The 23,310-nt window shown below is 39.1% G+C and overlaps 1 protein-coding gene across 1 annotated transcript; it reads left to right on the top strand.

Annotated features, from left to right (window-relative positions):
- Positions 1–1,389: 1,389 nt before the first annotated feature.
- On the top strand, positions 1,390–6,075 carry LOC149183928 (uncharacterized). Its single transcript, XM_089417324.1, has 2 exons — positions 1,390–5,281; positions 5,535–6,075. Exon 1 carries the CDS (start codon positions 1,919–1,921, stop codon positions 4,799–4,801), a length of 2,883 nt encoding a protein of 960 aa, XP_089273450.1. The 5' UTR covers positions 1,390–1,918; the 3' UTR covers positions 4,802–5,281; positions 5,535–6,075.
- The last annotated feature ends 17,235 nt before the right edge of the window (positions 6,076–23,310 follow it).

The raw sequence follows: 23,310 nt of genomic DNA, 5'->3' as shown, positions 1-23,310 counted from the left end.
TCTATCTTTTCTATCTTTTTGTGAGCTGGTTTCATAACAATTAGTGTGTCACACCAGCCTTATAGCCTAGCTTGTACATGAGAGGATACACCCTTTAGACATAAAACATAGAGCTTACATATGAGCATTATTTCTCCTATGGCTTCATATCTAGAGTAGACTATATTATTGTTTATGATTATATAGTATAGTTGTCTAATCTTAGAAACCTTTCCTCTTGTTGTTAGAATGCAATATAAGACATTAGAGTTTTGATATATTCAATGATTTGATATCAATCTTTTGGGGATATGGGTTGATTTAGAATGGGGAAAAACCTCTAGTATATCATTTCGCCATATGTGAAACTTAGATCATGACAAAATTCTTATCATTTGTAAAAAATTTACTAGATTTTTTTCAATTTTGTAACTAGAAAAACATGTTAGCTCATAAAGAACTTCACCAAATACAAAGCCACCTTCTTAGGAAATTTCATATAATAATAATAATAATATTTTTTTCAAAAATCATCACTTAAGAAAATACTAAATTGACATAATTATTGTATGAGACTCACCCCTTCATATAGAAAGTGCACTTGGTAATAGAAGAATAGACACCCTATAGAATAGAGGTCCAATCTTATATGTCTTGAGACACCTTAACCCTTGCTAAATAACAAATTGATTGTATTAGCCTATTGGGATTAGGTAGACCAGTGGATGTCCCGAACTGGAAGGTTTTTGCCAACCAATATAGGGGCTCTACCCAAGTTCAAAACTCAATTCATTTGTCTAGTGAGGCTTGTGGGTGGTTGCACTAGGCTCACGAGTATAGTGATAGTCCAACTGACTCAATCCTAAATCTCATCAATAAAAGATGACAAGTTTACCAATTCTCCTAATTAAAATGATACAAATAATTATATTAAATATACTCTAATGAAATTCATTAAATTTAATCTAAAATCTACCCAAATAAGTTTAATATATTACCCATTGCCAAGTTCATATATATATATATATATATCCACCTCACCTCAGTAATGCTTAGAATCAATACGAATAGTTGTGACTTATTTTTTTAACGACCATCACAGGGTTTTTTTTAAGTGTGATTTTTTGGAATTTCGGATGGATTTTTGGTTGGAATCCAACGGGAAAAATTGTGGCGAAATCTCGATTTGTATTGTTTGAACTGGGTTTTTGATTGCATATATGAATTCAGCCCAAAAACTACTAGCTACTTGATTGTGTAAAATTCAAGTATCAAACTTGTGATTCCAATTAATCTGTGTGAAATTCTAAAAGTAATTAAATCATAAAATAAAATACACAAAATAAACTTTTCAAAAATTAGGACTTAAAACAATGTTTTGATAAGTCCATTTTAATGAGTGATCTACATGACAAGGTTGTTCACGGAAAATACGAAATTCCCGTTTCAGACGAAGACGTCATTCAGCGATTTTGACAAACACTTGGTGGGAAACTTACACTGAGCGCCATGGGAAAGCCCAGTAATATCATCGAGCAGAAAACCTTCTGGTGGAAAAGAAGTTCATGGGAACGAAACTTGTCTCAACGGAAGATTCATCTCCTGTCATGTATTGTCTTGATGGCCACACTGCCAGAGGCATCGTATGGACACCGATGTAGCTTAACGGATTGTCATTGCCAGTATCGTATGAACACCAGTGCAACTTAGCAGATTGTCATTGCAAATCCACCACCCAATTCCTCGAAGAGGAAGGCGCGGCTGCCATTGAAAGTTGAGGATAACACTGCCATGACTGGTATTCGCTTAAGGTAGAATAATTCATAGAATCCTTTTTTCCAAGGCCAAAAGCTTAAAACTATATATAGGGTTTGTTATTCATTCCCTCTCAAGCATAGACATTAGACACAGAGACACACAGGAGAAAAGGAACACAGAAATGAGTAGGCAGACGATACATATACTACTAAAATTCTCGGGAGCAACCATCAAATTAAATGCTTTGAAGTTTTCAAATTTACATGTTTTTCTACCTTTGACCCCGTTTTTGAATGGATGTTATTTATGTCGCAAGTGCTATAGTTTAACTGTATCTGATTCAATTTCTGTCCAAGCATTCCTTGAGAGAAATGCTTCCGCTGACGCAACATTGGCTTCTTCATCAAGTGAGTTCTGGGACTTGGTGCACAGGGTTTATGAAGTAATCTGCCAATCCGAATGGCAGAAAAATCCTTTTCTTAAGAAGGTATCGTCTAAGTTGACACCGGAACATGTTGAGAAGATTTTAGAGCTTTTCGCCGATGCCAAAACTGCCTTGCAGTTCTTTTATTGGATGAGGCAGCGTCCTGGCTATAAGCACAACTTTGATTGTCATGTGATTCTGATAAATTTGCTCCTCCAGGCTCAGCTTTTCTGGCCTGCCGGACATATTCGTTTACTTATGATCAAGGTCTGTACCCGAGTGGAAGAAATAGATGGGGTAATGCAGTTCCTTAGAACATTGCACAATAAGGGTTTCAAGCTCAATCTCCAAGCTTATAATTCATTGCTAATAGTCCTGGCAAGGCTCAATATGACAGACACTGCAGAGAGTCTTTTTAGGGAGATGCTGATCAATGGGATCAAGCCGGACTTTTTCACATACAATACTATGATTAATACACTCTGCAAGCAGGGAAATATACAGAGTGCTAAGCAGTACTTGAGTCAAATTTATCAAGCAGGTTGGTATCCCAATACGTCCACTTACACGTCCTTCATTCTTGGGCATTGCAGAAACCGGAATTTGGCCGAAGCTTTCAAGGTCTTTCAACAAATGCAAGATGAAGGCTGTGCTCCAAATTCAGTGACTTATACAACCCTCATTAATGGTCTATGCAATGAGGGTAGAATAGAGGAGGCTTTTCAATTGTTGGGCGAGATGGTAGAGAATGGATGTGAGCCCACCGTTTATACTTATACTGTACCTATCACTGTTCTTTGTAATGCAGGGAGGTTACCAGAGGCGTTCAATCTCTTTGATAAATTGGTTGAAAGGGGCTGTCAACCAAACATTCATACTTACACTGCACTGATCAGTGGGTTGTGCAAAGAAAGCAGGCTGGACGAGGCAAACGAATTATTCAATAAAGTATTGGAACAAGGCTTAGTTCCCAATGTAGTCACTTATAATGCCCTGATGGACGGGCTCTGTAAAGAGAGGAAAGTGGATGCTGCTTTTGAGATTTTTGAAAAGATGGAGAAGGCGGGTTCTAAACCAAATGTTCGTACACACAATGAACTGATCAACGGACTCTGCAAAGAGCGGAAGCTGAACAAAGCAATGATGCTTTTTGACCGAATGCTTAAAAGTGGTTTGGATCCCACCCGAATAACATATAACACTTTGATTGATGGTTATTGTAAAGAGGGTAAAACTAATAATGCTTTTAGGCTCCTTGACATGATGGAGAAAAATGGTTGCGAGCCTGACCTGCACACTTATAGTGAATTGATTAATGGACTTTGTAAAGAGGGCAAACTAGAGCAAGCCTACGAGTTATTTCATAATCTCCCTGAGAAGGGGTTGACCCCAAATGAGGTAACGTATACTACCTTGATTGATGGACATTGCAAAGGAGGCAAATTTGACATAGCTCTTGCACTAGTGGACCGGATGAAAAAAAATGGTTGTGAACCAAATGTTCATACGTACAATGCGCTGATAAATGGACTTTGCAAAGAAAATCGGGTATCTGATGCAGAGACAGTGTTTGAAAAAATGCTAGGTGGGGGCTTGGCTCCCACAAAGTTTACTTACACAACCCTGATTGATGGACATTGCAGAGTAGGTGCAATGGATCTTGCATTTAGTGTCCTTGATAAAATGGTGCGCCAGGCTTGTGAGCCAGATGTTCACACTTATAGTGCACTGGTTCATGGCCTTTGCAGAGAAGGGAAGCCAGAAGAAGCAGAATTACTTCTTGAAACAATTGAGGAAAAAGGCATGAAACCTGATCAGGTGACATATACCTCTCTTATTGATGGTAATATCAAATTAGGTAGAGTTGACCGTGCTTTTGATATTCTGAGAAGAATGATAGGGAATGAATGCCAGCCTAATTATAGAACTTATAGTGTACTTTTGAATGGACTACTTTGTGAAAGGAGGATGCAGGAAGTAAAACTGATTGGTGCCGAAGGGGCAACTGGTGATTTAGATCCTGAAAAAAATGTTTTCAATATTGATATTGCTTTGAAACTTTTGGACAGAATGGTAGAAAAAGATTGCCAACCTACTGTAGATACTTATAGTGCACTGATAGCTAGACTATGCAAAGAAGACAGGTTGCATGAAGCAGATCAATTGGTGAAAAATATGTTAGATAGGGGTTTGCTTCCTCATGAAGGGATATACACCTCTCTCACTATGGGGTATTGCAAACAGGGAGAATATGAGCATGCGCTAGAGCTTTTAGATTCAGGAAATGAAAATGGGTTTGAACCTAGTTTGTCAATATATAATGAAATAATTCCTGGTCTTTATAGAATAGGCAAGAAAGAACAGGCAGACAGATTGTTTGATAATGCTATTTCTAGGTCTTTCAGTCTGGATGAAATTACTTGGACCATCCTCATTGATGGCTTTTTCAAACAAGGTGAATATGATGCATGTCTTAAGCTGCTCCAAAGGATGGAGGAGAAAGGCTGTGAACCTAGTGTTCAAGCATATTCTGTATTAATCAAAGAACTTCGCAAAGTAGATAAACCACTGGAATCAAAAGCACTTGTCAATAAGATGATGGAGAAAGGATTTGTAATGGAAGAAGATCCTTTGTGTTGATTTTAACAAATTTTGAAATTTATACTTTTGTAGATGGAAAAAACACGTCAACGAGTGTAAACACATTTTTGGCTTCTTCAGAATATGGTACTTCTGGAGAGCTTCATCGGTATGCAATATTTAAATTTTCCAATTGTTGTAAGCCTGGCTTGTGTGTGGGCATACTCACCTCATAGAATCGTGAACCCATGTTGTATGTGGGAATAGCCACCCCACAGAAGTAGCAGGGTATGATTGTAGAGTGTCACTGAAAGGAGCTGAAACTAAGGACGAAGCATCCTTGACACCTTGTATGTAACCAAAACAAAAGAGAAAAAAGGAAAATGGCCCTATTAAAAGGGGGCAGCAGGCATGAAATTAGATTTTTTTTCCGTCAAAAGAAGAGATTTGAAGAGTCCAGGAACAGCAGTCTGTGAGAAGGGTATGTGTAGCGCAAGCGAGGGAGTGCCATATGGCATCTCCTGTCCCATTCATCTCCATGTAAATATCTCTGGTTATCAAATAACCGAGCTCAGATTTTGTGATTTTATTCTCAGAAGCCATGAATTTCAGAGTTCGTCGTTTAACGTATTTCATATTTATTATAAGAATTTCTTAGAGAATAGTGTCTGTGTTTTTCCTATAATGGATGGAGCTATCATTCAGATGTGGTATGTGACTGTATCTAGTTAGATATTGCACGGCACACTGCTAATCTTTTTGTTTGTTATTTTGGTCTGTGTGTGATCTGCAGTTATTCGAAGATCTGCTTCCTGTTCTGTCTATTTAATGGAGGATAGCAAGGTTCCTTGAGCCCATGTAATCTTTCTTGTAGAGGTAGGTGTGTGTTAGAATTGTAGCACGGATAAGTGTCCTTGCATAGGCTTTGTGTCCAGGCATGCCGAAGATGTCTTGAAAATTTCTCATATTTCAAGATCTCAGCAGCATATACGTCTCAGATCCGTTCCTGGGAGACGGACTAGGTCCTCCAGACCTCAGTGGCGAGCAAACTCTCCCAGGTAACGATTTAGTGGATGGTCCGCACATTTCACCGGCTCTTCATCAGACCAACAAACTATGTTGAGTTTCTTCAGTGTTCTTCATTCAGCCTTGGATGTTAGGAAAGATAGGTTTGATCTTCAGACCTATTAGCTTTTGGATCTTCTCTGCCAGGGCCAGATGTTTGATCACTTCATGTATTGTATCTTTTATAGGAGACCATTTGGTTCTCCCGCTTTGTATGGACATCATTGTACTCAACAGTCCCATTTGACCTAATTAATAAAGGTCATTAGTTGGACATAAATATAATTATCTTATCTTATCAACATTTTTTTAATTCTTCTTAAGCCCAACTTAAGAAAAGCATGGTAAGTAATTTAATTAATAAAAGTCATTAATTGGACATAAATATAATTATCTTATCTTATCTTATCAACGTTTTTTTAATTCTTCTTAACTCCAACTTAGGAAAAGCATGGTAAGTAATTTAATTAGTTATTATTGGCTTGGTAACTCAGATTTCTAAAATTTATAACTTTGGAAATTAATATTTCTATTAGGCTAAATAAAAAAAAGTGATAAGATCAAACTTTAGCCTTTGAACCTTTTTTTTGAAGATCTCAAAGAGGAAATTGGGTTATGAGAGAAACTATAAATTGTCGGAATGAGTGGGTGGACACATTAGAGATCACATCCAGTGAGAGAGAAGAGGGCCAATTTGGGTGAGAAGAAAGATCAAGCAGTTGAGAGAAGGGGTTGTCTTGTTCAAAGAAAGAGGGGTCGTAGCTTGGCCATATAGAGCAAAGAGAGATGGGCCGAAATCTAGGCAGTGTTTGCAAGAGAGAGAGGTTGAATTTTAGGGCCGAGTTTATTTTTGGAGGAGAGGCTGAACCCTGAGCTGAGATTCGTTAAAGAAAAGGGGTCATACTCTGTTGGAGAGAGGTTGTACTTCAGGCTATACCATTGCAAAGGAGAGAGGGCTAATTTATGTGGCCGTTCTAGGTTGTACATTCTCTAGATATGATGCTATAATTTTTTCCTTAGTATTTTCTCTTAAACCTAATAAAATCCATATTTGCTAGTGTTTTCCAACACCAGGGTTTTCCAAGGTAAAAGTTGTGTAAAAAGTTTGTGCTTGGATTTCTTTTTTTTGGTTGTGCATAATTTGTTAGAAGTTCAATTGTCTTAATTGTGGATTTCAAATTTGAATTTTTTGGGTTTTCAATAAAAATAAAATTCTTGGTATAAAAATTTACTAGTACGTTAATCATTTTGTTGGGCTTAGAGAAACTAACATGGTATCAAAGCAAAGCCTCTGAAAGAAATTCAAGTGTTGCACAGGTTCAAGCTCAAAGGGGTTTTTGTCTTTCTAGGGTTTTCAACAAACAATTATTCAAGGGTTTGATTTACCATGGCAACCAATATCAGGTATGAAGACAAGTTAGAAGGAGCATCAAACTATCTTTAGTGGAAAGCCTAGATCATAGTTGTTGCCAAGGAGAACAAATAGTCGAGCTTTGCTAACTCCACGGTGATCGTGCATGTGTCAAATCTCGATGCCTTAGATCTCCACGAGGTGAAAGAACCAAGGGTACAAAGGATCATCTTGAACGGGGTGAAAAATGATTTGATATTCCCCATCTATCTAGGAAAAAGATTGTTAAAGAGATGTGGCATGCACTCACCAAACTGTACTAGAGTGATGGCTAGAACCGGAAGATGGTGCTAAAGGATAAGCTTTATGGCACTAGGATGTCCAATGGAGAGAACCTAGCTTCCTACCTTACTAGGCTCACGCAGGTACGAGATGAAATGGTAGATGTAGAGGAGACAATCCTTGAATTTGAACTGGTGTGTATATGTTATGCAACTAGCTCACAAAATAGAAGAAGAGATAGATAAATGACTTCAAAATAACCTTCTTTGAGGGGGAAACCTCCTTTACATTACACAATTGAACAATTCTTAGATGATTTAAATGACAAAACAATATAATTAGAGCCGACATAACAATAATAATGTAAGGGCACAACAATAATAATAGTGGGCTTCTATGGGGCACAACAATAACAATAAGGCGACTACCCTAATAATAATGAGGGAATACACTAGTGTTAAAGGGACCTAACATGTGTCTCTCCTTCAAAAAAGTGTTGTCTTCAATGCTTGAGTAGTTCTAGATGCTTCTGTATAAAATTATCATCCTCCCATGTGGAACCTTCTGTGGGTAAGTTCTTCCACTTGATGAGATATTCTAAAATTGATCGATTTCGTAGTTGTCGAGTTTTTGTTTCCATCACTGCTTCAGGTTCCAATATGATTTTTCCTTCCTCGTCAATTTTTGGCAATATTGTTTGAACTGGGAGCTTGTCACCTATAACCTTCTTTAAGCATGAAACATGGAAAACTGGATGCACTTGAGAAGATGTAGGAAGCTCCAATTTGTATACCATAGTACTAATCTTTTGCAATACCTTGTAAGGACCATAATACTTTGATGATAATTTATTATCTTCTTAGCTTTGCTTGTGGGACATTTGTTTGTATGGTTGTAGCCATAAAAATACCAAGTCGCAGACATCAAAACTTCTTTCACTGTAATGTTGATCTGCCTGTTGTTTCATTATATTCTGCGCCAAAGTGAGGTTATCCTTTAAGTGTTGGAGAACTTCTTGTTGATGCTCGATGTGATCTTCCACTGCTTGAACCTTAGAATTTTCTCGTAAAGATGATGTGATGCACGGTGGATGATATCCATAAAGTGCTATAAATTGGGTCATTTTTGTTGTAGTATGGAAGGAAGTGTTATACCACCATTCAGCCAGAGGTAACCACTTGACCCATTGTGTCTGTTTATTAGATACAGAGCAATGAAAATATCCTTCCAAACATTTGTTCACTATCTAAGTTTGCCCATTCGATTGAGGATGATAAGATGAGCTATGAGCTAATTGAGTACCCAGACAAGAAAATAATTCGGTCCAAAAATTTCCAGTGAAAATAGGATTTCTGTCGCTTACAATAATCTTTGGGTTTCCATGTAGCTTTTGAATTGTTTCCATAAATGCAGTAGCAACTGTATTGGCTTTAAATGGATGAGATAACGCACAAAAGTGTGCATACTTGGTAAGTCTATCAACTACCACCATGATGACAATCTTTTCTTCGGACTTCGGTAAACCTGTGATAAAATCCATTGAAACCTCCTCCCAACGTTGACTTGGAATGGATAAAGGTTTTAACAAACCCGAGGTCTTAATTGTCTCAACTTTATTTTGTTGGCAAACCAAACATTCCGCCACAAACTTTTGAATATCAGATTTAAGGTCATTCCAAAAAAAATTCTTCTTAACCCTATGGTAAGTTTTTAAAAATCCCGAGTGCCCTCCTATGGGAGAGGTGTGCAATTCCTGAAGAATCTTTTGTTTGAGCTGGGAATTCTTACAAAGGTACAAGCGATCTTTGTACCATAATGAATTATTATTCCAGCTGAATGTATCAGATGTACTAGGATCTTGTTGCAACTTTTGATTGAGTGCCCACACTTCTTCGTCATTTTTCCATTCATCCCTTACTTCGATTATCCAATCTGGTTGGATAATAGAAATGGCACAAAGCAATGCTTCCACATCCTCATCTTTTCTTGAGAGTGCATCTGCAACAACATTTTGCTTCCCTTTTTGTAGATGATTTCAAAGTCATAACCCTTTGCTGCTCTTCTGAAGATAATCTTTGTTCTAAAAAGTATTTAATACTATCATGGTCTGTTTTTACCTTGAAGTGCCTTCCCATTAGGTAAGGTTGACATTTCTTAAGTGCATGTAATATTGTCAACATTTCCTTCTCATAAATAGCTTTGTGTAAATATTTTCCTTTGATTGGACGACTTTCAAAAGCAATGGGTCTTCCTTCTTGCATTAAAACAACACCATTTCCATTTCCTGAGGCATCACATTTCACAATAAAGGTTTTGTGAAGTCTGGCATAGCTAAGATTGATGCTTGACACATTGTCTCTTTAAGAAGCTCAAAGGCCTTAGTTGCTTCTAGAGTTTGTTGATCGTGTTGAACTCACCAGCATGTCAAGGGAATCTCCCCGGTAAGAAGTCCCAATTAGACCTCAGACCATTTGGTGTAGGAGTCACAATAGTGGGTCGTAAGGTAATGCCTTGACCGCGATGTCGCACAAAGGCAAGTAAGATAACTCTGTCAGTAGCAAGGGTGTGATTGATGCAGTGAGTCAAAGAAGGTGTATGAGAGGTTCTAACACATAAAGGGGAGATGAGGGTGAAGGTGAGTTCCAAGTTGAAAGGGATCAGTCCCAACTCAGCTAGGAACACACAACACAAAAGGACATGCACAGCTTCTGATGGAGCAGTCCACTCGGATGTGGCAGTCACAACATACAAGGTAAGATAACATGTACAACACTCACGGATCAGTCCGAGACGAGTGCAATGGTTGTTACAGCAAGGTTCATGTGAAAGATTTGTCTGGTGTACGGCAGAGCAGTCGACATGGACGGGACAATATTAACAACATATACAACACATTAACAAGATTCACATAATTGCATGCAAATCAGATCATACACAAATACATAAGTTAAACAACACATATCATTAAGGCAACCGATGCAGTCCAACTACAACAACAACATATGCATGAAAATGTGTTGGCTCTTATTATATAAAGAAGTGTAAGTCACAGTCACACAATACATCCATATAAACCTGCTAGCTCCAACAGTGGAATGTTACAGCCACATCCTCCTACTCCTCCAAAGAGATGAACTAGATCCGTGCAATGGAGAAGCCAAGGCGCGTTACAATATTGTCCAAGCTTTATCCAAGATAGTCTTATCAGAATCTTGGCAGACCAAAAGCCTCTACAATGAGTTATGAGGGACTATTTATAGCAAAGGGTGGGGTGACCCTTGACATTCCCCTTTGTGACAATTCAACTACCTTCATGATTCTTCACCTACTCTATGACGGTTACATCCAAACACTTGACTTACACTTGACATGACTCAACATTACAATGCACAGGTACTCATGTGAGACAACATGGCTTGAGCAAGCCTTGCAAGACATCACTAACACTCGATTCGCTGTGATGAGACCAAGTTTTTGACATGCTTGTGATGGTGAAGGTGGTGAGCTGATGCCAAGCTTGGTCGTCCGTGATGGTGTGCATGCACCTCATGGTGACATCTTGCTGAAACGAACTCTTTCCTCTGTTGCAACCAGTGCATTGGTTCGGCCCCTTCATCCAACTCGTCTGCTAACATGCGCATGGTCTTCTTAGGTATGGTTGAACCGACAACACATTGATGCATAGTGTCCATGTTGATCTTCAAGTGTATGCTGGTGGTCATGCAAATCAGCCCCAGTTGGACTTGCTTTTTGTCTCTCCTTGGTGAGCGTGTTGAATGGGTTGGATTGCATGCGTGCGCTCAATGACATGCATGCTGCTGAATCCCTTGCATGCGATCAACAACAATGTTCACCATGTTTTCTCTGTGTCAGCTGCTGGGATGGATCCTTAACTTGTACGGGCGCAGTTTCATCCGTGAGTGCATGTTGCGCCCACTGCTATTCCTATTCCTGTTGCAACTCATTCGTTTGTTTGTGCAGCTTCATGTTCTTCCTGAGTTGCTGCTTCAACACATGCAACTCCTTCTTTGTTCCATCTTCTGCCTTCGTACGATCTTTATGTCGCGCCGTCACTTCATAGCCGGAGTTTCCAAAGTTACTTTCATCACCAATAGATTTACTTGAGCTTGCAACCTTGTTCCGCCTCCGTGTTGTCAACAACCCTCCTCTTGCATTCGTTGCATTTGGTATGTTGTCTTCAGCTGTTGTTCATGATGCTGCTCGCTGTGATGTTTCTATTGTCATATCTTGATGTCCTTGTCTATGAACCACTTAATGTCTTCGTGGGTAGGCAAGTGCATGGACACTTGATCGACTGCATCCCCAAGTGTGCTCTGAACGGTGTCTTCATCTCTGCTCTTCTGGAAACCATTATACCTGTACTGCTAAGAGGGTGATGAACACCTGGGATACATAGAGACATGGCAACACTCATGGCAAGAAATTTGTCAGTTGAAAACCAAAATGAACATGAGAACTGACTTGCAACATACCTAGGTGCATGATCATGAAGGTTGCGTAATTTCGGCAGGGAGGTCAGGAGACCGATTGCCAAGACTACACAAGGCACAGTCTGGACTGTTGGGAGAGTGACTGACTGCTAGAACTGCGCAATGCACAATCTAGTCTGCTTGCTAACTGTTGGGATTACGCAATGCGCAATTCTAGTTGGGAAGAACTGGTGGCCTAGGGACAAATTTGTGCAATTTCTTGGGCCAAGCAGCGACTGTCCTCCAGAAATGCACAAAACAGTCTTGGAGGTGAGTGCTAGGCAAGAATGCACAACTCTGGAGAGGAAGGTGAGCCTTCCTTCTCCAGATTGCATAATGCAGCCTTGGTGAAGGCAGAGTTCGGGCCAAGGTTGGCCCAACTTGCTGACGGGAAATTGAAAGAAACTAAGACAGTAAATGCATGGCGACACTAAGTGATAGAAGAAGTGATTGACAATGCATGCAAACCATGAACGAAAGATTCAACAAACAAATCAACATGCATGTGGGTGAGGCAGTGCGCTGGTTGGGCGAACGTCCGTGAAAAACAGTTTCATGCATGTGATAGCAGCGAAAACTGAAACAGAGCTAGGACAAACTAGTAGATATGTAAACGACAGCAAGCGTTCGAAGAAATCAAGCAAACAGTACTCCCACAAGTGAAAACACAAAAAGCGACAGAAATGCAGCACAAGGCATGGGAAGCGGGCTTACCCCAAAACAACTGAGCTAAATGTGCCGACTGCTCCTAGATGTGATGTGGGATGTCAGAGCTGCAAGGTTGATGTGAGGAATGAGCTTTGCAGTGTCCAATTGATGAGTTTTGATAACATCGAGGTTGTGACGCACATGCCACGAATCTAGGGAAAGCGACACTTGGTGGGAAGTTTCGGAATTGCTCCTTGCATGTAACCTCCAATTGCTAAACATAGATCCCTGAAACAAGGGATGGCTTTGCACGCTGTCTTGGGAGAAGCCGCCCATGCATGCAAGTCTGTTTTGCTCAGTCCTGGAGGGAACCGGTCAACTTAGCTGCACATGCAAGAGACTGCTCGGCTGCTGGAGAAAAATGCGCATTTTTGGATGGAAGATGGGCTAGTTGCCAAGGAGATTTGTGCAATTTCTAGGTAGAGTAGCTGACTGCTGCTTAGATTTGCGCAAATTTTGGGTTGAGTAGTCTTGCTAGGGAAATTTGCGCAAATACTACTGGGAGTGTTGGTAGGCAGGATTGCGCAATCCTGGAGCCCAACATGATGCTAGAGAGGATTGTGCAATTTCTAGAGTGAAGGCTAGTTGCAGTCCAAAATGCACAATTTTCAAGGTGAAGCTGTTCAGCCTGCAGCTGGACCAAGTATGGGTGAACAGTCTGTGAGGGGGATGGATCAAGTTGTGACTGACAGACTGCCTTTGTGCAAGAAAGACATTGAAACTTGTGAACTTGACGAAGCAAGGTAAGCTGTTGTGAAGGTTGGGAGGGAGGCTCCAAAACGAGGATAAGGCAAAATTTTGGAGGGTGGTTGTAGCCACTACAACACTTGGCGAAACACTGGTAGAACTCTAGCTCTCTGAATGGACCTTGTTTATGAAAAGCAAGTCTAACACCTCCGGAAGTAAACAAAGTCTTTCGGTAGAAATCACATCAGAGAATTTTTTGGCCGACGTGTTTCGAACCAACAAGTGTGGTTCATCATCAGAACCAGATGAAAAGGTAGACCATGGCAAAGGCTTAAATAGAGAGCAATGTAGAGACATAATTTCAAGTAACGGCTATATTTGAACAATAATGTTTAAATTATAATATTAATTTATTAATATATTAAAAACAAATATTATTAAGTAACGACTATATTAAACGACGAGTTTTTGAAAAAAAATATATTTAAATAATAATATTATTTCATTAATTTATTCAAAATATTAATAGGTAACAGCTATATTAAACAACTAGTTTTTGAAAAATAATATTTAAAATTATTTATTAAAACAAAATATTATTAGTTCTTGAAAAATAATATTTAAATAATGATATTAGTTTATTAATTCATTAAAATATTAATATGTAACGACTATATTAAACGGCTAGTTTTTGAAAAAATATTTAAATAATGATATTATTTCATTAATTTATTAATAATATTAATAGGTAACGACTATATTAAATGGCTAGTTTTTGAAAAATAATATTTAAATAATGATATTAATTTATTAAAATATTAATATGTAACGGCTATATTAAACGGCTAGTTTTTGAAAAATAATATTTAAATTGATTTATTAAAACCAAATATTAATCTTTGGTTTTAATAAATTAATAAATTAATATCATTATTTAAATATTAATTTATTAAAACAAAAAATTAATATTTGGTTTCAATAAATTAATTTAAATATTATTTTTCAAAAACTAGCTGTTTAATATAGTCGTTACATATTAATATTTTAATAAATTAATATCATTATTTAAATATTATTTTTCAAGAACTAGTAATATTTGGTTTTAATAAATTAATTTAAATATTATTTTTCAAAAACTAGTTGTTTAATTTGCCGTTACTTATTAATATTTTTAATAAATTAATGAAATAATATCATTGTTTAAATATTTTTCCAAAAGCTAGAAGTTTAATATAGCCGTTACATATTAATATTTTAATAAATTAATAAACTAATATCTTTATTTAAATATTATTTTTCAATAACTAGTAATATTTGGTTTTAATAAATTAATTTAAATATTATTTTTTAAAAACTAGCTGTTTAATATAGCCGTTACCTATTAATATTTTTAATAAATTAATGAAATAATATCATTATTTAAATATTTTTTCCAAAAACTAGCCGTTTAATATAGTCGTTACTTAATAATATTTGTTTTTAATATATTAATAAATTAATATTATAATTTAAACATTATTGTTCAAATATAGCCGTTACTTGAAATTATGTCTCTACATTGCTCTCTATTTAAGCCTTTGCCATGGTCTGCATCTTCATCCGGTCCTGATGATGAACCACACTTGTTGGTTCGAAACGCGTTGGCCAAAAAATTCTCTCATGTGATTTCTACCGAAAGACTTTGTTTAATTCATTATGGATCACAGAAGCTTGAATGCAAAAACCTCCAGAAGTATTATTCAGTTTTCAGCTCATCTGGGTTTCACACTAACTTGATTGTAAGATGTACCATCTGCCAAACCCTTGGTCGATTGACACACATTTCAAGCCAAGGGAACACAATTGTTTCAATTGGGGTTAAGGGGTATATAGGGGGACAAACAGTATAGTCGCCAGAGTCTTAGTTTCATCTCTGGTGTTGCTCCATTGCCAGTAGACCTGGACAGTACCTCGGTGGAGTCACATAGGAACAAAAGCATGGCTCCGCTGCCAGCCAGCCTGATTAGTACTACGGCGGAGTTAATTGCATCACCTCCATGCGCAGGAGGCCTTTCTCTTTTTTGCCTTGTTCATTTTTCATTTTTGACTTTTTATTTTTTCATTTTTCACTGTGCATAACACTTATTCATTTCAGAGGCAGAAAAGGGATCCCAAATTATTGAGAAAAAAAGAGGTTGTTCCAGCAGAGAAGTAGTTTATTGTATCTCTGATGTGCCTATTAAGGTTTTCCCCATTACCTTACTCTACCTAACTAAGCTAACAAGGGTTAACCCAAAAACAATCGACTAAAGAAGGTGACACTAGTTAGCGCGCAAGCGTTGTGTTTACACCAAGGTTCACTTCGAGTAGTACGTAGTTTCCTTCGACGTATCATGGACTAAAAGTAACAAGCTCATCATACAAAGGCAAGATGACAAATAACCAAGTAGTAATAGTTGTACAAGCCCTCTTGTACTTTACCCAGCTTTCTTCAAGAGTCATACATGGTTTCATGCAAGACTAACCTACGAACAAAACAAACGAGCTAACAAACATCAAAGCAAAGCAAAAGCAGAAGTGAAAGTGAAAGCAAAGCAAGTAAGCAAACAAGCAAGCAAACAAACAAGCAAACAAAGCATATAAGAAAACAAGCATGCAAGCAAACAACTAAAAGCAAACACTACTCCTACTCCTACACTAATGGTGCATGGGCCTAATCATGTGAAGTGATACTTCCAATGCAGCCACCGGCGCATTGGTAGACCCATGTTGATGAAGGCTTGGTCTGCGAGCAACCCAGTTGTGCAAACCAGCAAGCAAGAAAGATATAACAATGAAGACAGCCACACTTCGTGTTTCAAAGTGCCCACGGGACATAAGTGAGTGCATGTGCATGATAGGCAGTCTGTGGAATTACCTTGGTGCTGTGTGACACTACATGCAACTTTGAAGCAGAAGCACACTCTTGACTGTGACATGCAAGCAAATGAAAGGAGCAAAGATAACTTGCGTCGCGAACGAGTGCTTGCAATCTAAGACTCCTTCACTGCATGAGCAATGGGATCATGCAGTTCGAGTGGAGGAAGTGTGATCTATGAGTGAGAAGGATCTTCAATGCATACAGATGAGTGATGAGGAGCCTTGGGTGATTGAACAATTTCATGATCGGAAGTGAGACTAACCCCAAGAGAGTGAGGGCTTGACATAACCATAAGCTTGGGTTGAAGTGCCTCGACAATCTTGGGTGTCTCAACTTCATCATAAGGTAGATCATCATACACTGAGGGCTTCGAAAGATCAACTGTGATAGATTTATGAACGTGATAAATAAATGAAAGCAAATGGATCACAACCGCCACGATCAGAAAAATCAACGAATTCCTCAACATCCTCATGATCATATGAATCAAACAGAGGGGTAGATGGAAAGCGAACAAACTCATCCTCCATGTTTCCAAAAAAGAAAGATGAAGGATCAAGTGGATTTTCAATGAGTAACTTATCCTCTCCGTTGTTGAATAATAAACTAACATCGGTGAGTCTTGCGAGTGATAAAAAATGGGTGCATTTGTGGATGAAGACACACATGCAAAATCATGGATGGCAGGTTCACCAAAGAGGTTAGGAAAGAACGGAGAGGGCTCGGACAGAAGAGAGTCATCATTTGCTGAGTGTTGATGTTCAAGCTCCCACTCATACTCTTCATGAATGATAACGCATGTTGGTTGTGCAACACCAACTTCGTCAGTGGGTTGTTCCTTGTTCACAATAAGTGAAGAGTCTGGAATGGACGAACACAAGACAACATCATCCAAAGGAATACCTGAGTGCGAAGACAGAGGTCAAAGAAAAGAATGCATATGAGAACTCGAAGGACTCACAACGAAATATGCGCGAAAATTGAGTAGAGTGATGTTGGGAGAGTGAAGGATGAATATGTGTGTGAGCATGATTCTCAACATCACTGGGTAGTGGTGGAGCTGTTGAATGAGAGGGAGGCGGACAATCAATTGAGATAGTTCCCGCTCCCACATGAGATTGTGCAGTTCCATCAATGAAGAATGTTGAGCTATCTCAAGCTTCCTCTTGGGATGGGCAGATTTCTTAAGGCAATACTCGAACTGGTCTCAAAGATAAGCAAATTTCATCTGGCTCCTCGGAGCTTGAAACTGCAAGTCACGGAAGCGCTGCCAAAAATCAATAATGGATTCATACAGAGCCCTCCATTGTTGTAACAATTTCCAGTCAATATGGTCTGGATCAAAATGATAGAATGTGTCTTCAATAAGATCATGGAAGTGTTCAAATGAGTGCACAGTGTCAGCCGGTGTGTATGCAAGCAGCAAACCGACCTGTTCATCAAAAAACTCATCTTCCTCATGAATCATGGAAAGAAAATTATGTAAGTGCCCAAGCCAGGCCACTTTGCCTTCACCATCATACGTGTGAGTGAACAAGAGATCGAAAAGCTTCCCCTAGATGGAGACATCTTCACATTTCGAAAAACACCTCGGGGAAGAAGAGTGCAAGACTCCATGAAAGATATGCAAAGGTTCAAAACTGGATGAGAGGACACAACTTGTTATCAGGCCCTCTTTCTAGCGCCATAAATATTGATGATGTTGGACCCGCCAACATGTCAAGGGATCTCCCCGGTAAGAAGTCCCAATTAAACCTCAGACCGTTTGGTGTGTAGGTTTTAACCCTGTACAAAAATTATCTGCATACGAATTCTAAAACGCAGAAAATAAACAATGCGAGATCATAACACATAAAACACATATACACAGAGATTTTCCCTTGGATTCCAAAACGGGACTACCAGCTTGATTTTTCATTATGTTTCTTTCAATGTCACAATACATATTTATACATGCCAAAGCATAGAATACCATGGACCGAAAACCATCGCGTCCATAACAATGGACCAAAAACCATCGCATCCAAAACCATGTGTGAAAATCATGCACAAAACCATAGGTGGGTCCGCCCAACCTAACATAGAGTCCAAAACCAAAATTTTTTGGGGCGTTGCCTCGGACCCCATAGAGTGGGTTACTTGCACCCTTCAAATCCCCTGTGACCCCCCGCCCCCCTCCCGCTATGCAATCGGCGCAACGAAGGGGGGGCTCTGCCCCCCCTCTAATCCACTGGTTAACTACATGGGCTAGTCGTAGAAAGAATATAACACAACCCAACATTCTCTCACTTGTTGTTTTCTTTCCACATGGGGCCATAAGAGAGCTTAGTCATTTATCCAGCCCTGCAACGCCCATTGTTTCTCTACACCAAGGGAACTTCTCAGAGCTCACATATTTTGTCAATGCATCTGCAGTATTCTTCAAAGTGTCCACCTTTACTAGCAACACCTTTTTGTCTTCTATCATATCCTTCAAAAAGTGATACTAAACATCAATGTGCTTTGTCTTTGAATAATATGCAGGGTTCTTTGCCAAGAAAATTGCACTTTGGCTGTCACAGTCTATCCTTATAGCTCCCTGTACTAACCCCATACTTGAACACAATCTCTACAACCAAACTGTTTCCTTGCTTGCATGAGTGGCTGCCATGTATTCTGCCTCTGTAGTTGATAGTGCCACTACAGATTATTTCTTACTCATCCAACTGACTGCACCTCCAAATAGGTTAAACACATACCCACTTGTATATCTTCTCTGATCCAGATCTCTAGCCCAGTCTGCATCAACAAAGCCACGAATATTCAACATTCTGTCCAATCCTGGTCTTCTTTGGTAGCACAAACCATAATCATTAGTGCCACGCAAATCCCTGAAAACCCGCTTCACTGCTGTCTAATGCTCCCTTTCTGGTTTTGACATAAACCTGTTCAATACTCCCACTGCATGTGCAATGTTTGGTCTAGTACAGACAATTGCATACATCAGGCTACCGACTGCACCTGCATATGGAACATGGGACATGTCCTCTTCCTCTTCTTATGTCTTGGGACACTGTTCAGCAGATAACTTTACACCTACAGGAATAGGAACTTTCACTAGTTTACTATCCTGCATATTAAACCTATGCAGTATTGTCTTGACATACTTCCTCTGGTTTAACCAAAGCTTCTTTTTTTCTCGGTCTCTTTTAAGTTCCATGCCCAAAATATAGTTTGCAGCACCAATATCTTTCATGTCGAATTTGGAGGACAATTGGGTCTTCAAATCCTGGATAATTTCTTGTCATTTCCAACCAGCAACATATCATCCACATACAAGTCCAGATAAATAACATGGTCACCAATTAATTTAAAACACACACAGTGATCTACTTTGCTTCTGGTGAAGCCAAGTCCCCATATAAATGTATCAAATTTCTGATACCACATCCTTGGTGACTGTTTTCACCCATACAAAGATTTCTTTAACTTGCATACCAATTCTTTGTTACCCTTCACTACAAAACCTTTAGGTTGCTTCATGTAGATCTCCTCTTCCAGATCCCCGTGAAGAAATGTTGTTTTTACATCCATCTGTTCTACCTCAAAATCAAAAGCAACAACAACAGATAACAATAATCTAATAGAAGTTACCTTGGCAACAGGAGAAAAAATATCACCAAAATCAATTCCTGGCACTTAGGAATAACCTTTTTCTACCAATCGAGCTTTGTATTTCTCCACCTTTCCTTCTGCATTTGTTTTCTTCTTGAACACCCATTTGCTGCCAATGGGTTTCTTTCCATCCGACAACTCCACCAGATCCCAAGCCTCATTTTTGTGCAAAGATGCCATTTCATCAACCATGGCCTCATTCGAAAGTTTTCCATCCTCTAAATCTACTGCTTCCATCACAGTGTTGGGATCATCATCAGTGACATATAAAGCAAAATTTGAATAGAAAGCAGATGGACTATACCTTTCCAACTGCCTTTTTTCTCGAACTGATCTTCTCACACCTGGAGTTTGTGGCTCTTCATCTTCTGATTACTCCTTTGCTGTAGAGTCTGATTCTTTCTCCTTTAGCTCAAACTCTATCTTCTCAAGTTCCTTTGGTTGGACTTCATGTTTAATAACATCTTTCACCTCTCTGAACACCACATCTTGGCTGTACACAACCTTCCTTGTTATTGGATTCCAAAGCTTATAACCCTTTAAACCATCCTTATACCCAATAAAGATGCACTTTTCAGATTTACTATCCAACTTGCTTCGTTTCTCATTTGGAACATGTACATATGCATCACATACAAATACCATCAGATGTGAAAGAGAGGGTTTCTTACCAGTCCATACCTCTTGTGGAGTCTTATCCTCCAATGCTGATGAAGGTGATCTATTGACTAGGTAACATGTTGTCTCCACCGCCTTTGTCCAGAATTCCTGTCTTAACCCGACACCACTGAGCATACTTCTTGCCCTTTCCATTAATGTCTTGTTCATTATTTTTGCAACTCCATTTTTCTAAGGTGTATATGGAGTAGTCTTCTGCTGTGCTATACCACACTTTTTACATAATTCTTCAAATTCCTTACTGCAAAACTCTCCACCATTATCTGTCCTCAACACCTTTATCTTCTTTTCTGTCTGGTTTTCCACCAGAGCCTTAAATTTTTTAAACCTGTCAAAGGCTTCAGATTTCTTCTTAAGGAAATATATCCATGTATTCCTTGAGAAGTCATCTATAAATGATACATAGTACATAGACTTACCCAGTGATGGAACCTTCACAGGTCCAAACACATCACTGTGCACAAGCTCTAATATCTATTTCGCCCTCTTACCACCATAGGGGAAACTCACTCGATTCTGCTTCCCATATATACAATTTTCATAGAATTCAAAATCTAGAGAGCTGTTACTCATACCTTCTACCATACCTTTACCATGAAGTATTCAAAGGCCCTTCTCTCCAGTATGTCCAAGCCTTTGAAGCCACAACATGGTCTTCTCTCCAGAGACCACAAGATTTTCTGCTCCACTTTCAGGAACCACAGAACTGTTGCACCCATCAACAACTGTGCTACCTTGTAGCTTGTACAGAGTTCCAATCTGAACTCCCCGCATCAATATTAGTGCTTCCCGAACCATCTTGCAGGTATCCTTCTCGAACACTGTTTTTACACGTGCATCATCCAACTTGCTTACAAAAATTAAATTTCTGGCCAATGCAGGAATATGCAGAACACCTGAAAGTGTTCTAACCCTTCCACCTTGCAACTTCAACTTTACTTTTCCACGAACAACGATTCTAGCCTTCCTAACATCCCCTAAGAAGACATCACCACCATCGTATTTCTCATACTCACAGAACCACTCTCTATGGGGAGTGAAGTGAAAGGATGCACCTGAGTCAATCCACCATGCCTCATAATCTACATGTGTACTTGAAGAAGCCAAGTACACATCCCCACCTTCATCTAAGGTGGTTTTTGCCTCTGCAGAAGGAGCATCATCAGATCCCTTTCCTTTATCAGGAGCTTTAGATTTATAGTCCCTTTTGTAGTGCCCTTCCTTTCTGCATTTCCAGCACACCACCTTTACAGGTTTTCCTGGAGATTTAGATCTTCCTCTAGATTTAGATCTCCCACTCGATGACTTATTTTTGTTTCTGTTATGGGACCGTCCTTGTATAGACAAGGAATCACCATTATAGCTCTCCATATTTTTCCATCTCATATCCTCCGTCAGAAAGGATGAGACTATTTCATCAAACTGCAAGGCAGTTGCATTGCTACCTATTGCAATAACCATAATATCCCACGAATCTGGTAGAGAACGCAACAAACTGATGCACTTATCTTCATCTGAAATTTTAATATCAATAGATGCTCACTGACTTACCACAATATTAAATGCGTTCAGATGCTCTATCACCGAGTCTCCATCTTTCATCCTCAGGTTATACAACTTTTTCCGCAGGAACAGTTTATTCACCAGTGACTTAGATTGGTACAAAGTCCCTAACTTGTCCCACAAAGCCTTTGTCGTAGCTTCCCCTGATACATTCAACAATATTGAATCTGAGACACAATCGTATTGTGCTATTTGCCTTTCGATCCAACTTCTTCCATTCTCCATTGGACACTCCCGTTGGTTTAGTACCTAGATCTACTGCAATCCACTGATCTTTATCCACCAACAGATCCTCCATCTTGAGTTTCCACAACTCAAAACTCTGACCATTAAATTTCTTGATCTTTATCTTTCCACTGCTCACCATCTTTTTTCACCACCAAAATCGATCCCGCAGATCTCCCACTGAACGGGGTCTACCATAGGCCCGAGCGAAACCCCTCAACAACAAAGGCATCCCCTTGAAGCCAAAACAACTCCGATACCAAATGTAGGTTTTAACCCCGTACAAAAATTACCTGCATACGAATTCTAAAACACAGAAAATAAACAATGCGAGAACATAACACATAAAACACATATACACAGAGATTTTCCCCTGGATCCCAAAAGGGGACTACCAACTTGATTTTTCATTATGTTCCTTTCAATGGTACAATACATATTTATACATGCCAAAGCATCCAATACCATGGACCGAAAACCATCACGTCCCAAAACATGGACCGAAAACCATCGCATCCAAAACCATGAGTGAAAATCATGCACAAAACCATAGGTGGGTCCACCCAACCTAACATAGGGTCCAAAACCAAAATTTTCCAGGGCACTGCCCTAGTGTGGAGCACCTGGAAGGTATGCTTTTTGATAAGTAATCTAGTGGTTTTTCAAATACTATTTCTAATCTTTTCTGCATATTGAGCCTAAAAACATAAGGGTTTTGGTAAATTATGTGAAAATGGACGAACGAAGCTCAATCACTAATAATCGGTGTTTTCTATGCAGAAGGACGCGGAAATAGGGGATTATCGAGTAAAAACAAGAAGCGCAAGGAAAGTAACTGCTGCCCCGTCGACAGGGAATCGGATGCGGACAAGATCAAGTAAAATTGGAGCCGAATAATCCAGGGAAAGAGCGCAGGATACCGTGACGGAGAACGCAAGAGACCTGAACGATTAAGCGAATCCCTGAG

The sequence above is a fragment of the Pinus tabuliformis genome, chromosome 3_2 (genome assembly GCF_031772625.1).
Source record: "Pinus tabuliformis cultivar Carrire ecotype Pingquan chromosome 3_2, CPIR1, whole genome shotgun sequence".
Classification (NCBI taxonomy): Eukaryota; Viridiplantae; Streptophyta; class Pinopsida; order Pinales; family Pinaceae; genus Pinus; species Pinus tabuliformis.
The sequence above is the reverse complement of the archived record's forward strand: the minus strand, read 5'-3'. Positions and strand labels throughout refer to the sequence as shown.